Source organism: Heterodontus francisci, chromosome 26 (genome assembly GCF_036365525.1).
Source record: "Heterodontus francisci isolate sHetFra1 chromosome 26, sHetFra1.hap1, whole genome shotgun sequence".
Taxonomy (NCBI): Eukaryota; Metazoa; Chordata; class Chondrichthyes; order Heterodontiformes; family Heterodontidae; genus Heterodontus; species Heterodontus francisci.
Window position 1 is genome coordinate 54,020,297 of NC_090396.1, and position 12,385 is coordinate 54,032,681.

General features: G+C 41.6%; 1 protein-coding gene across 3 annotated transcripts in view; it reads left to right on the forward strand.

Moving 5' to 3' along the window:
• The window catches only part of mafga (v-maf avian musculoaponeurotic fibrosarcoma oncogene homolog Ga), a 47,325-nt gene that overhangs the window by 19,611 nt on the left and 15,329 nt on the right, over positions 1-12,385 (forward strand). For 2 of the 3 annotated variants that reach the window (XM_068058285.1, XM_068058284.1), the window contains one exon: positions 2,559-2,623. In XM_068058285.1, the coding sequence (XP_067914386.1) occupies positions 2,588-2,623 (36 nt within the window). In that variant the 5' untranslated portion in view covers positions 2,559-2,587. Of the gene's footprint in view, positions 1-1,679; positions 1,863-2,558; positions 2,624-12,385 lie in introns of those variants that run through there. The other variant, XM_068058286.1, reaches the window with a different exon arrangement.

Genomic DNA, 12,385 nt, shown 5'->3' on the forward strand with positions numbered 1-12,385 from the left:
AGCGATTAAAATTGGGGATGCTCAAGAGTCCAGAAGTGGAGGAGCGCAGATATGAGTTGTAGGACTGGAGGAGATCGCAGGGACAGGGAAGGGAAAGGTGGTGGAAAATTTTGGTTTGTTCCCTACGTAATAAGTTGGGAGTCCTCGGTTTTTTTTTCGGTGTGGCTTTTTGTTTAAATATCTGAACTTGTTTTGTATGCTAACCAGATTACTCAACACTGGCAGCTAAAACCTGTAATTTTAATCTCCTTAATACAAGTACAGTGAAGTGTCCTAAGTGGACTAAAAATCAAGATTTCTGCAATTGACCTCATCCTGATGTCTACATTGAGGTGGTCATACAGAGTCCCAAGCTTGCCAACTTCAAACAGGCAAATCCAGTGGAATAAGTAGGAATAGTGCTGGCTGCTGTGGTTCCTGGTCTTGTGCTGACCATTCTGCGCACTGACAGGATGTGGAGGCTACCACTTCATTTATACTGGAGCAATTGCAAGTGTGTCAGTAGCCCCTGGGTGGCTGGAGAGCCACCTGAGATGGACCAGCAGGTGAATGGATCCAATGGAATGAGACCTCTTTTACCTGGTGTCAGTGACAATTCGAAAAGTGCAACTATTTGTTCCCTACCTCTGCGAGGCAATGGATTCATATTGGGGCACAAGTCTGCAGTGGTTTCTCGCCTAACTAGCTATGGGTTCTCTGTGAGCCTAAAGGCCAGTTCGGGTCTGCAATTGAAACACGACCCGAGCCCGACAGAACCACATCTGACCCGAGTCCGTCCGTCCTTTTTTCCCGCGCCCGACCCAATCATCAGTTAACCTACCTTCTGTTTTTCACTTTGTTACACTTATTTTAAGCTTGTGCAGATAAGTAACAAAACCACCTTTTCTAGTTCAAAAATTCCATTAACATTGGAGCCACTTACCAGAGGTTGTGCTAGAGCCTAGAGAATAAGGGCCAATAGGCTATATGATGATGGCAGAGGCAACACAGCTGAACCCAACATAGTGCACCCCCCCCCCACCCCCCCCAATGTCCAAGTTACATGCACATTCCAGCAGGAGCCATTGGGCGACAATCGAATAGGAACCCTAGATTAATTATTTCACCCTCCCCCTCCCTGCCTTGTGGGCACCAAGGGCAATTGCAGGATCTCAATTGCGACCCTGCTGAGATTAGCTAATTCAGCACAGGCAGGAATAAAAACTGCTTCTGGTATGTTTCCTTCAGCAGTGCACCAGGTATTACCTTTACCCATTACGCTGTAGGGAAGCTTAAACTCCAGCGTTTCATTTATTAATGGATTACTTCTGTAGTTGGAGATGACTCTGATACACAAAGAGCTCTTCATCCATGTTGAGCTCAAACAGAACATTCCTATTTTAATTTTTTTTTTAAAGTCCTTTTCATAATGCTGGAAAGTTGCAAATGCCACAGAGTTGAAATACAAAAATACAAGGTAAAACTGAGGTGGCACCTGGAAGATTGTACTCGGGCACTTTGGAGAACTGCTTAAAGGTTTTTTTTTGGAGCACATCTGAGAAGGCAGCAGAATGGTTTATCCCATAGACCTGTGGTGATAGCTTGGGTGTAGTCAGCTTGTAGTCAGACCTGCTGACTCATCATGAATCTCAAATTTATAACTAGCTTATCAACAGCATTTGGTGCAGGGGTGTAATGAAGCTTACACTAATAGGAATTTCCTGCTGCTATAAACACTTGAGTGGTTCTGCTAAATAGTAAATTAAAGAGTCTTGTCTAGAATCCTTGGTCACCATTCTTGTTTTCGGTATTCACCTGGATGTATTCCAAATGACTCTGTGAATGCTTTGTTCGACTGCTTCTACTGTGTGCTTTATCTATAGGTAAGATTATGCCTGTCTCCCTCAAATTTACTTAGAGGAGGGAAAATAAATTTCCCTGGTGACATCAGAAAAATTCTGAACACTTGTACATGGCATTGGGGTAGGGGCAATGTCAAGAAGTAGTCTCTTCAGTTCCTGTGGCACTTGCAGTATGTGTTGGGGTGATATAAAAATGTTTTTGCTAACATTAATATAAGAATGCTTAGCTAAAAATGCCACATGCTGCTTCCAGCTTTGCTGATGATCTGTCGCAATAGCAAAGGGTTATACTTTCTTGACCATTTTCTCCCCTGTCCATCTCTCCTGAAGTCTTTAAACCTTATCGGGGGTATAATTTTTTACGGATCTGGTCACCATTGGGTACTTCTCCCAAATGGCGATTTGTTCATGAGCCTTGACTATTAGGGGCCTGTTCAAGCATGGGGAGCATCACAGCCATGTCCAACCTTGACCTCATCTGGCATTCGGGTCACCTGTAATATCCCTACTGTTCAGCACAGGCTAGCGGTCGGGTCAGATCTTTAGACTTCATGACTCAGCTACTCATTAAATGAGCTCATTGAACATGTATTTATAGACTCCCTTGATAGCTCCAAATGGAAGCTGCATCTGGATGCAAAGTATTTAATACCTTAACTTTTATTTTGGGGCTTTTTTCTGTGAATAGCTAACTTTTTTTTTTTCCTTTTCCCACAGGTTTGTGAGATTTGAAAGTGTGCCGTGGTATGACGACTACTAACAAGGGAAACAAGGCCTTAAAGGTACAGTTGACCTCCCTTTTAAACAGTTCCAGGAAAGCAAGGATCAGACGTCTTTAATACAGGTCTTGATCCTGCTGGTCAAAATTTCATGTTGAGTTACTAACACTGCTTGGAATCCATTGAGTTAGTTTCTGAATTTGTATCGGTGTTTCATTTCATCCTCAAGTGAAGGAACTAGAAATTAAGTGCTTTAGTGCATAAAAAGAATGGCCAATAATTCACTGCGATTTTCTTTTTAAGATCTACCTGAGTTCTTTACACTCATACTTTTTCTATGTGTTGGCTTTTCTCCTTCCTCTTCTTTTTTTTCAATGCCATTTTTCTTCCATTTGTCTTGCCCACACTTCCTCTCCAAGTGGTTTTGCTTGCTTTACTACAGTATGGAATCAAGGAACCCGATGCCCTTCAGCCCCTCACGTATGGTCAAGTTATTTAACTATTATAAACATCACAATTGAGACTGATGCTGTCATCACCCAATATCTGCCTTGCAGGGATTACTACTGGATAGAAGCCAAATGCGGAAAACATTTCTCTTCACCCATGCACTATATATCCTAAAGGATAGACTAATGAAAATTGTTGTCTGTGGGATGTCACAATGGAGATTTAAAAAATATACCTTTTTTGAGATCTGGCTTTTGGTGCTATCTTGGCTGAATATAGCCCTGTAGAATGTTGGAAAAGGTTATAAGAGACAGGATTTATAATCATCTTGAAAAGAATAAGTTCAGTAGCGATAGTCAGCACGGTTTTGTGACGGGTAGGTCGTGCCTCACAAACCTTATTGAGTTTTTCGAGAAGGTGACCAAACAGGTGGATGAGGGTAAAGCAGTGGATGTGGTGTATATGGATTTCAGTAAGGCGTTTGATAAGGTTCCCCACGGTAGGCTATTGCAGAAAATACGGAAGTATGGGGTTGAAGGTGATTTAGAGCTTTGGATCAGAAATTGGCTAGCTGAAAGAAGACAGAGGGTGGTGGTTGATGGCAAATGTTCATCCTGGAGTTTAGTTACTAGTGGTGTACCGCAAGGATCTGTTTTGGGGCCACTGCTGTTTGTCATTTTTATAAATGACCTGGAAGAGGGTGTAGAAGGGTGGGTTAGTAAATTTGCGGATGACACTAAGGTCGGTGGAGTTGTGGATAGTGCCGAAGGATGTTGTAGGGTACAGAGGGACATAGATAGGCTGCAGAGCTTGGCTGAGAGATGGCAAATGGAGTTTAATGCGGAAAAGTGCGAGGTGATTCACTTTGGAAGGAGTAACAGGAATGCAGGGTACTGGGCTAATGGGAAGATTCTTGGTAGTGTAGATGAGCAGAGAGATCTTGGTGTCCAGGTACATAAATCCCTGAAAGTTGCTACCCAGGTTAATAGGGCTGTTAAGAAGGCATATGGTGTGTTAGCTTTTATTAGTAGGGGGATCGAGTTTCGGAGCCACGAGGTCATGCTGCAGCTGTACAAAACCCTGGTGAGACCGCACCTGGAGTATTGCGTGCAGTTCTGGTCACCGCATTATAGGAAGGATGTGGAAGCTATGGAAAGGGTGCAGAGGAGATTTGCTAGGATGTTGCCTGGTATGGAGGGAAGGTCTTACGAGGAAAGGCTGAGGGACTTGAGGTTGTTTTCGTTGGAGAGAAGGAGGAGGAGAGGTGACTTAATAGAGACATATAAGATAATCAGGGTTAGATAGGGTGGATAGTGAGAGTCTTTTTCCTCGGATGGTGATGGCAAACACGAAGGGACATAGCTTTAAGTTGAGGGGTGATAGATATAGGACAGATGTTAGAGGTAGTTTCTTTACTCAGAGAGTAGTAGGGGCGTGGAACGCCCTGCCTGCAGCAGTAGTAGACTCGCCAACTTTAAGGGCATTTAAGTGGTCATTGGATAGACATATGGATGAAAATGGAATAGTGTAGGTCAGATGGTTTCACAGGTCGGCGCAACATCGAGGGCCGAAGGGCCTGTACTGCGCTGTAATGTTCTAATTCTAATGTTCTAAGAACATTTATATATCCAGGCATGGCTGACTACCAGCGTGAACATCCAAATGGTAAAGATGAAATATTCTAGCAAATTGAGCTCTAGATCCTGCTAATAGTGAGTCATGCTACACAGCTGCATAATTCAAAGCAAACCTGGCTAAATTTGCATTTGGGTGCAATATGGAAATAATGTCACTATGGAACTGAAGTGATACAATAGTCCTGTGTAATATAACATTACAAGCAGCAGAATTAAATCAGTTACCAACACTGAGAAATAATAAATTTTGTACTGTGATGTCCTGACATCATGTTCTCATTTGAGTTACTCATTGTGAGTTGTTTTGATGCTGGAAACTGTGTATTCCTAATGATATAGCCCTAGAAATTAATGTTACAATAACAACAGGTGAACACCTAATGTGTCTGTGTGATCTTCTGTCTGCTCTTTTTAGCAGAGGCATTTAAAATAAATTGGTTAACACCTGCTTTAAGATAGCAGCCAAAGGAACAACGTACGAAGACTTGAAGGTTTGTCTGCTAATATCACCAGCAGTAACATGTACCACTCAGTTATATTTTTAAACGTGCATTCTGAGGAACATTGCTAGCTTGATCATTTCAGACACAGAATCCACCATCTCCCTTAAAAGTGAAAAAAAATTTTTTTCCAAAATTACTCATCACTTCTTTTTTTATGAACTGCTGCAATTAATCATCCCTTTTTGTTGGCCAGTTGTGGCCTGTGCTTACTCATAAGGAGAAAATGGTTTGTGCGTTGTCATATGGAGGAAGTTGATTCAATATCAGACAATGCAGCAGCAGCAGCAGAAAGCTAGTAGCAATTGTGTGATCAGAAGCTGGGTCGGAGCTTGTGTACACAGATGGTAGTTGGAATATGAGGTGAAACCTTCTCTCAAACGAACACACCCAATGTAAAGTTTAGGGGAGGTGTTTTACTGCTAGAAACATTCACCTTTGGATGAAGAGTTTTAAAATTGTCGTTCTGTCTGCTTTAATGGACTTAATGGTTCAAAACTGTTCCTGAAACTACTTTATACCAATGAATATCTTGTTGCATTGTTGAAGTTTAAGTTGACACACTATTTTGTCATGACAGAAGCTTTACACCATGGAGCACACAAAATCATAAAAAGCAGGAGCTGTTCCTGATTCCCAACAATACTCCCATCCTTCAAGTGGAGAGCCGAGGTGTAATTCCAGATTGGGAATGGCATGAATAAAGCAACTTTATTTTCAACAAATCTTCTTGAAAAAAATCACACCTGAAGGGTACAGAGCAGAGGAATGCTGATATATTTAACACAGTCACCGTTCTCCAAACAGACCACATGATAATAAACAAAAGCAAAATACCACGGATGGTGGTAATCTGAAACAAAAACAGAAAATGCTGGAAATCCTCAGTAGGTCAGGCAGCATCTGTGGAGAGAAAAACAAATGGTGTTTAAGCTCTGAGATCTTTCATCAGAACTGATGAGAGTTCTGATGAAAGGTCACACCTGCAACGTTGACTGTTTTCTCTGCACATGATCTTAAATTTGGAGCATGAAATTTTACTACTTTTTTGTATAGAATGGTCTATCAAAGGAGGCAGGAAGGGCTATTTATATTGTAAATTCAAGAGAATTGGATTATTGTCTGGAGGAGAATTTGGTAGAGATGTGGGGTATGATGCTTCTTTAAAATTGAGACAGGTGAAATAGATCACGGTTGTCTTTTCTGTTCCTACATATTCCCTAATCTGTTGTTTGTTTTTTCTTCAGTTGATGATGCAGTCCAATCAAAGGTTCTTTGCTGTTGGTGAGGGAGGTTTGCAGCCTGACTTGCAGCTGGAAATTTACAAGCACCTGACATTTTACAAACCGTCCCACCAACTGCAATTCAACTCCTAATGACCTGACCCTGGTGCATTTTCACAACCATGAGATTTTGTGACGCTAAAAGGCCATCTTGAACAAATCTCCACTTTTAGCAGCAGAATAATACATTTGTGTGCTCCATGGTGTAATGCCTCTGTCATTACAAAATAGTGTAACATCAACTTAAACTTCAGCAATGCAACAAGATATTCATTGGTATAAAGTAAATCTGATTGCAATGCAGAATGTCTAAGCACCAGTTTATGCTTAACTCGGGCTTCAAAGAACTTTTTGGTTTGCAGTCTTTTCCACGAATGTGTTTTTAAACTCTGGGGGCCATGTGCCCGAAAGCTAGGAGAGCTAAATTTTTCTTTAAAAATTACAATGTAAAGTGTCAGTTGTGGACAAATTGCAATGCACTTAATGTTCCATCTATTTAACTTTTCCTTGGGGGAAATTGTTGAACAGCTGCTGTTATAAACACAGAAAAAGTAAGGCTGAGGGGGAGAATTTTAACTGTCTTTTCTGTCATATAGGGAAATTGGATGTCTAAAAGAATTCTGATTAGCTTATGGCACAATCCAAGTTATTGGCTATCTGTAATTTATCCAGGCAGTCAATCGCACGGTGGAATGTCTACCTAAGTTGTTTGTGGACTATAGAACTCATTTAGTTAGGTTCTACGTAAAATAAAAGCTCGTGGAATTGGAGGTAGCCTTGTGCTCTGAGTTGGCAAGTAGGAAATGGAGAGTAGGAATAAAGGGAACATTCTCTGATTGGCAGGATGTGACAAGTAGTATTCCCTGCAGACTAGTACTGGCGCCTCAACTTTCAATTATATATTAATGACTTGGGTTTCAGGCAGCACTGTAAGTTGTGCATGTGGGAGCCCTGTAAGAGAATTTGAATCTGACACCAAATATGGCACTAAATTGTTTTCAGCAAAGTCTTTACACATTCAGTGTCTAAGCAGTAGTCATGACAGAGGTAAATAAAATTACCCTGCTTTCCCTCTGCATAGAATTGTAAGCTTCATCGATCCAATTGTTCTTGTCTCTCTACAAATTATGAATGAAAGCTCAAGATCTTTATAGGCATCTAGTCACACCCTGTTGTTGATGATTCATTGTGGCATGATAGTCGTTCAATGTGGAAAAAGTCCTCCAGAAATGAGAGTTCCTCACAAACTCCAGATGGTTGGTCTTGTTTACCATTAGCCATGTAACTAGTCATCTTGGGCCATTGTCTTGGTTCCTATGTCAAGGTTATCATTCACAATGCATTGACAAAATTTAGTCAACTGGCATGAATTAGCACATTCTGTACCTCAGCAGAAAATGAACAGTACAGTCAAATAAATTGTGTACTGGCAGATTAAGCCCTAAAACACCCTGGGAATGAACAACTTAACCATTTCATTATTTTCAGCTACAATAAAAATTTGAGTTATTTATCTTGCAGAAGGAAGTTATAAAGGGCTCAAAGTGGTGAGTGTAAGGTCATCCACTTCAGAACTGTGACACAGTGTGACAGAAACCACACCTGCCAAATGGAAACACATTAATTTCGTCATATGGGATACTGCTTGCATCTTTTACTGGATGCCACAAATTACTTTTTTAAAAGAAAAAAGCAGAACTGAACATGTAAAAGGATGGTCACACATTTGCATTCTGAGAAGACTAGGGGCAATCAAAAGACATTGACATCCCTTCCCTTTGAATTTGTAAGAACCAAACTCCACCCCCCACCGAGTATGTCTGAAAGACACTGAATTCCAACACCCCTCCAGGAGCTCTGGTTTCAAACAGATGTCACTTGACCTACCTGTTGGTGTAAACCCGAGGCTTTTGAACAAAAGAATGCAACTGAACTGGCAGAGAAAACGTCTCTGTCTCTCTTTCCAGCAAAGCCCCAGGGAAACTACGGTGGCAGCATTTAAACTTCAAGACTGCAGAACTTTACAGACAACCACTAAAAAGACAGCTCAAACCTGCCTTCAGCCTTCTGGTACCAGAGAAGCAAGCCTGAAATTGTGCATGTAGCCCCAGCAAGGACGCCCAGTCTTTAACTTCAATCAAGGAGATTACATCAAGAACACCAAGGACAGTATCTTTATTCCATTTATTGCCAACTCTACTTCAACCTCCCAATTCTTTCTTCCTCTCTGTATCTATTTATGTGTGCCTTTTGTGTGCATGTGAGCATAGCTTTGTCGCATATTTTTCGTGATTTTAACTGGGTTAGAATGATTAGGTTAATAAACTTACTACTTTCTTGTTTAAACTCAAGAAAACCTGTCTGTCTGGTTCATGTACAATTGTAATTAGTGCAGCGAGCAAGGGCTCACTGAGGTGGTAAGCTAAAGTCACTGTGTTTAACAAGATAGACTCTGTTACGGCCACACCAGGGAAGGGGTGAGAGGCGAGCCTGAGACCCCTTCCTCACCTGGTCGTAACAACAGTTTACAATATTTTGTGCTTGGCGAGGGACTGGTAGCTGTGGTGGAGTAAATGGGTTTGGATGTCCATGTGCACAGATACAAAAAGTGATCGAAATGGCTAATGGAAAAGGCCATTGAAATTCAAAAGTGAGGAATTCATGCTTCAGTTGTGCAGAGCCTTAGATATTATTTGGCGTACTGCTTACTGCTTTGGCACCGCAAAAAAAAAAAAGTGCCTTGAAGGGAGCAGAGTAGTCTGACATTGGGGATTAAAGGGATAAATTATGAAAAGTTGAATTTAAACTTGGTTTGTATTCTTTTTGAGTTTAGACGATTTATAGATCTAATTGGAGCCTATTAGAATGATAGGGTAGACCGTGAACTAGAGAGCTGGGAGAGCGATTGAAAAGCAGGACCTCAGAGGTGGTAATCTCCTTATTACTACATGCTAGTGAGTATAGAAATGGGAAGATAGAGCTGATGAATATGTGGCTGAAGAGATGATGCAGGAGAGAGGGCTTTAGATTCCTAATGCAATGGGACTGCTTCCGGAGAAAATGGGACCGGTACAAGCCAGATGGGTTGCACCTCAACAGGACTGGGGCCAATATCCTCGCAGGGTATTTTGCTGGTGCTGTTGCAAAGGATTTAAACTGGCTGACTGGGATGAGAACCTGAAAGCAAATTCAGAAGAGAGAGAAGAAAAGTTGGAAATGGAAGGCAGAAAATTAGTAAGTGTGTTTGGAAGGCAAAAGAAACAAAGGCTCAAATAGACGACAAGGGAGTTTGGCAGTTCTAAGTGTTAGATACTTCATTGCAAGAAGTCTAGGGCATAAGGCAGATGAGCTGAGAGCACAGATTGACACGGAGTATGATAATATAGCTGTTACTGACTGAAAGAAGGGCAGGAATGGCAGGTCAACATCCTGGGTACATGATTTTCAGATGCGCTGGAGAGGAGGATATAAAAGGGTAGGGAAGTCACGATATTGATTAAAGAAACAATTATAGCTCTGAAGAGGGATGATACGGTAGCAGGATTATCAAATGAGGCCATATGGGTTGAACTGAACAAAAAAAGGGGCAATCACACTACTGGGAGTGTACTATAGACCCCAAACAGAGGGAGATAGAAGAAGGGAAATCTCCTTAAGTACAAAAACAATAGGGCAGTAATAGTGGGGGATTTCAACTACCCTAATATTAACTGGGATAGAATTATTGTGAAAGGCACAGAGGGAGCAGAATTCTTAAAATGCATTCTGGAGAACTTTACTTTTTAGCCAGTACGCAGCAAGCCCAACAAGCGAAGGGATGATTCTGGATTGAGTTTTAGGGAATGGAGTTGGGCAGGAGGAAGAGGTATCAGTTGGATGTCAAGGGGCTTAAACTAGAGGATAAAGGAAGTTTATGACAGATACCAAGGGCTCAATACTGCAGGAAAGCTGGAGGAGTATGAAGAGTGTAGGGGTGAAATTAAAACGGAAATTAGGAAAGCAAAGAGAGGGCATAAGAACTATTGGCAAGTAAAATCAAGAAAAACTTTTTTTAAAATAAATACATAAACAGGAAGAGGATAACTAAAGAAAGAGTAGGTCCTATTAGGGGCCATAAGGGTAACCTGTGTGTGGAGGTGGAGGACGTTGGTATGGTTCTTAATGAATACTTTGCGTCTGTTGCCTCAAAAGAGAGGAATGATGATCATTGCAATCAGGGAGGAGTGTGAAATATTAGATGAAATAACATAATGAGAGGAAGTGTTAAGGGACTTAACATCTTTGAGAGTGGATAGGTCCCCAGGTCTGGATGAAATGTATCCTTGGCTGCTAAGGGAAGCAAGTGAAGAAATAGAGGCTTTGATCATTTTTCTAATCCTTACTGGCTCTGGTGCCAGAGGACTGGAGGACAGCTAATGTTGTACCATTGTTCAAAGAGGGGGAAAGGGATAGACAGAGTACTTAGACCAGTCAACCTAACCTCGGCCGTGGGAAAATTATTGAAAAAAATTCCTGAGGAACAGGATAAATCTTCATTTAGAAAGACACTGATTAATCAAAGACAGTCAGCACAGATTTGTTAAGGGAAGGTAGTGTCTGACTAATGTTGAATTATTTGAAGAGGTAACAAGGTGGGTCAGTGAGGGTAGTGCATTTGATGTAGTCTGTTTGGATTTTTAGCAAGGCTTTCGATAAGGTCCCATATGGCAGACTGGTCAAAAACTAAAAGCCCATGGGATCAAAGCAAAGTGACAAGTTGGATCCAAAATTGGCTGAGATGCAGGATGCAAATGGTAATGGGTGTTTTTGTGACTGGAAGGCTGTTTCCAGTGGGGTTCCCAGGGCTCAGTGCTGGATCCTATGCTTTTTGTGGTATGGATCAATGATTTCAATTTGAATGTAGGGGGTATGATCAAGAAGTTTGGAGATGATACAAAAATTGGCCATGTGGTTGATAATGAAAGCTGTCGACTTCAGGAAGATATCAATGAACTAGTCAGGTGGGTGGAATAGTGGCAAATGGAGTTCAATCCAGAGAAGTGTGAGGTAATGCATTTGGGGAAGGCTAACCAGCAAGAGAATACACAATAAATGGTAGGATACTGAGAAGCGTAGAGGAACAGAAGGACATTGGAGTGCATGTCCACTGATCCCTGAAGGTGGCTGGACAGGTAAAGAAAATGGTCAGGAAGGCATACAGGATACTTGCCTTTATTAGCTGAGGCAGAGAATAATGAGGGCAGGAAGGTAATGCTGGAACTGTATAAAACACTGGTTAACGTTAGGCCATAGCTGGAGTACTGCGTGCAGTTCTGGTTACTGAACTATAGGAAATATGTGATTGTACTAGAGAGGATACAGAGGAAATTTACGAGGATGTCGCCTGGACGAGAGAATTTGAGGAAAGATTGGATGGGCTAGGGTTGTCGCCTTTGGAACACAGGCTGAGGGGAGGCCTAATTTGAGGGGTCTTGATACTGTGGAGAGGAAGGCCCTATTCCCTTTGGTTGAAGGGTCCATAACCAGGGGGCATAGATTTAGGATAAGAGGTTTTGTGGGAAAATCTTTTCACCCAGATGATGGTGTGGGTCTGGAACACAATGCCTGAAAGGGGTGGTGGAGGCATAAGCCCTCAGCATTTTAAAAAGTACTTGGATATGCACTTGAAGGACTGTAACATACAAGAGCCAGACAGTGGGATTAGGCTGGATGGCTACTTGTCGGACCAAATGGCCTTCCACGCTTTAAATTTCTATGATTCTGTTCTCTCGGCTGTGGGTGCTAAATTTTCAAAACGAGATTGATAGATTTTTGTTAGGTATGTGTATCAAGGGGTAAATGTAGCAAAAGTGAAGAACTAGAGATATAGATTAACCATGATCTAACTGAATGGCAGAATAGCCTCAAGGGGCTGAATATCTGTTGCTATGTTGATCAGGAGCTGTATGGTGTCCC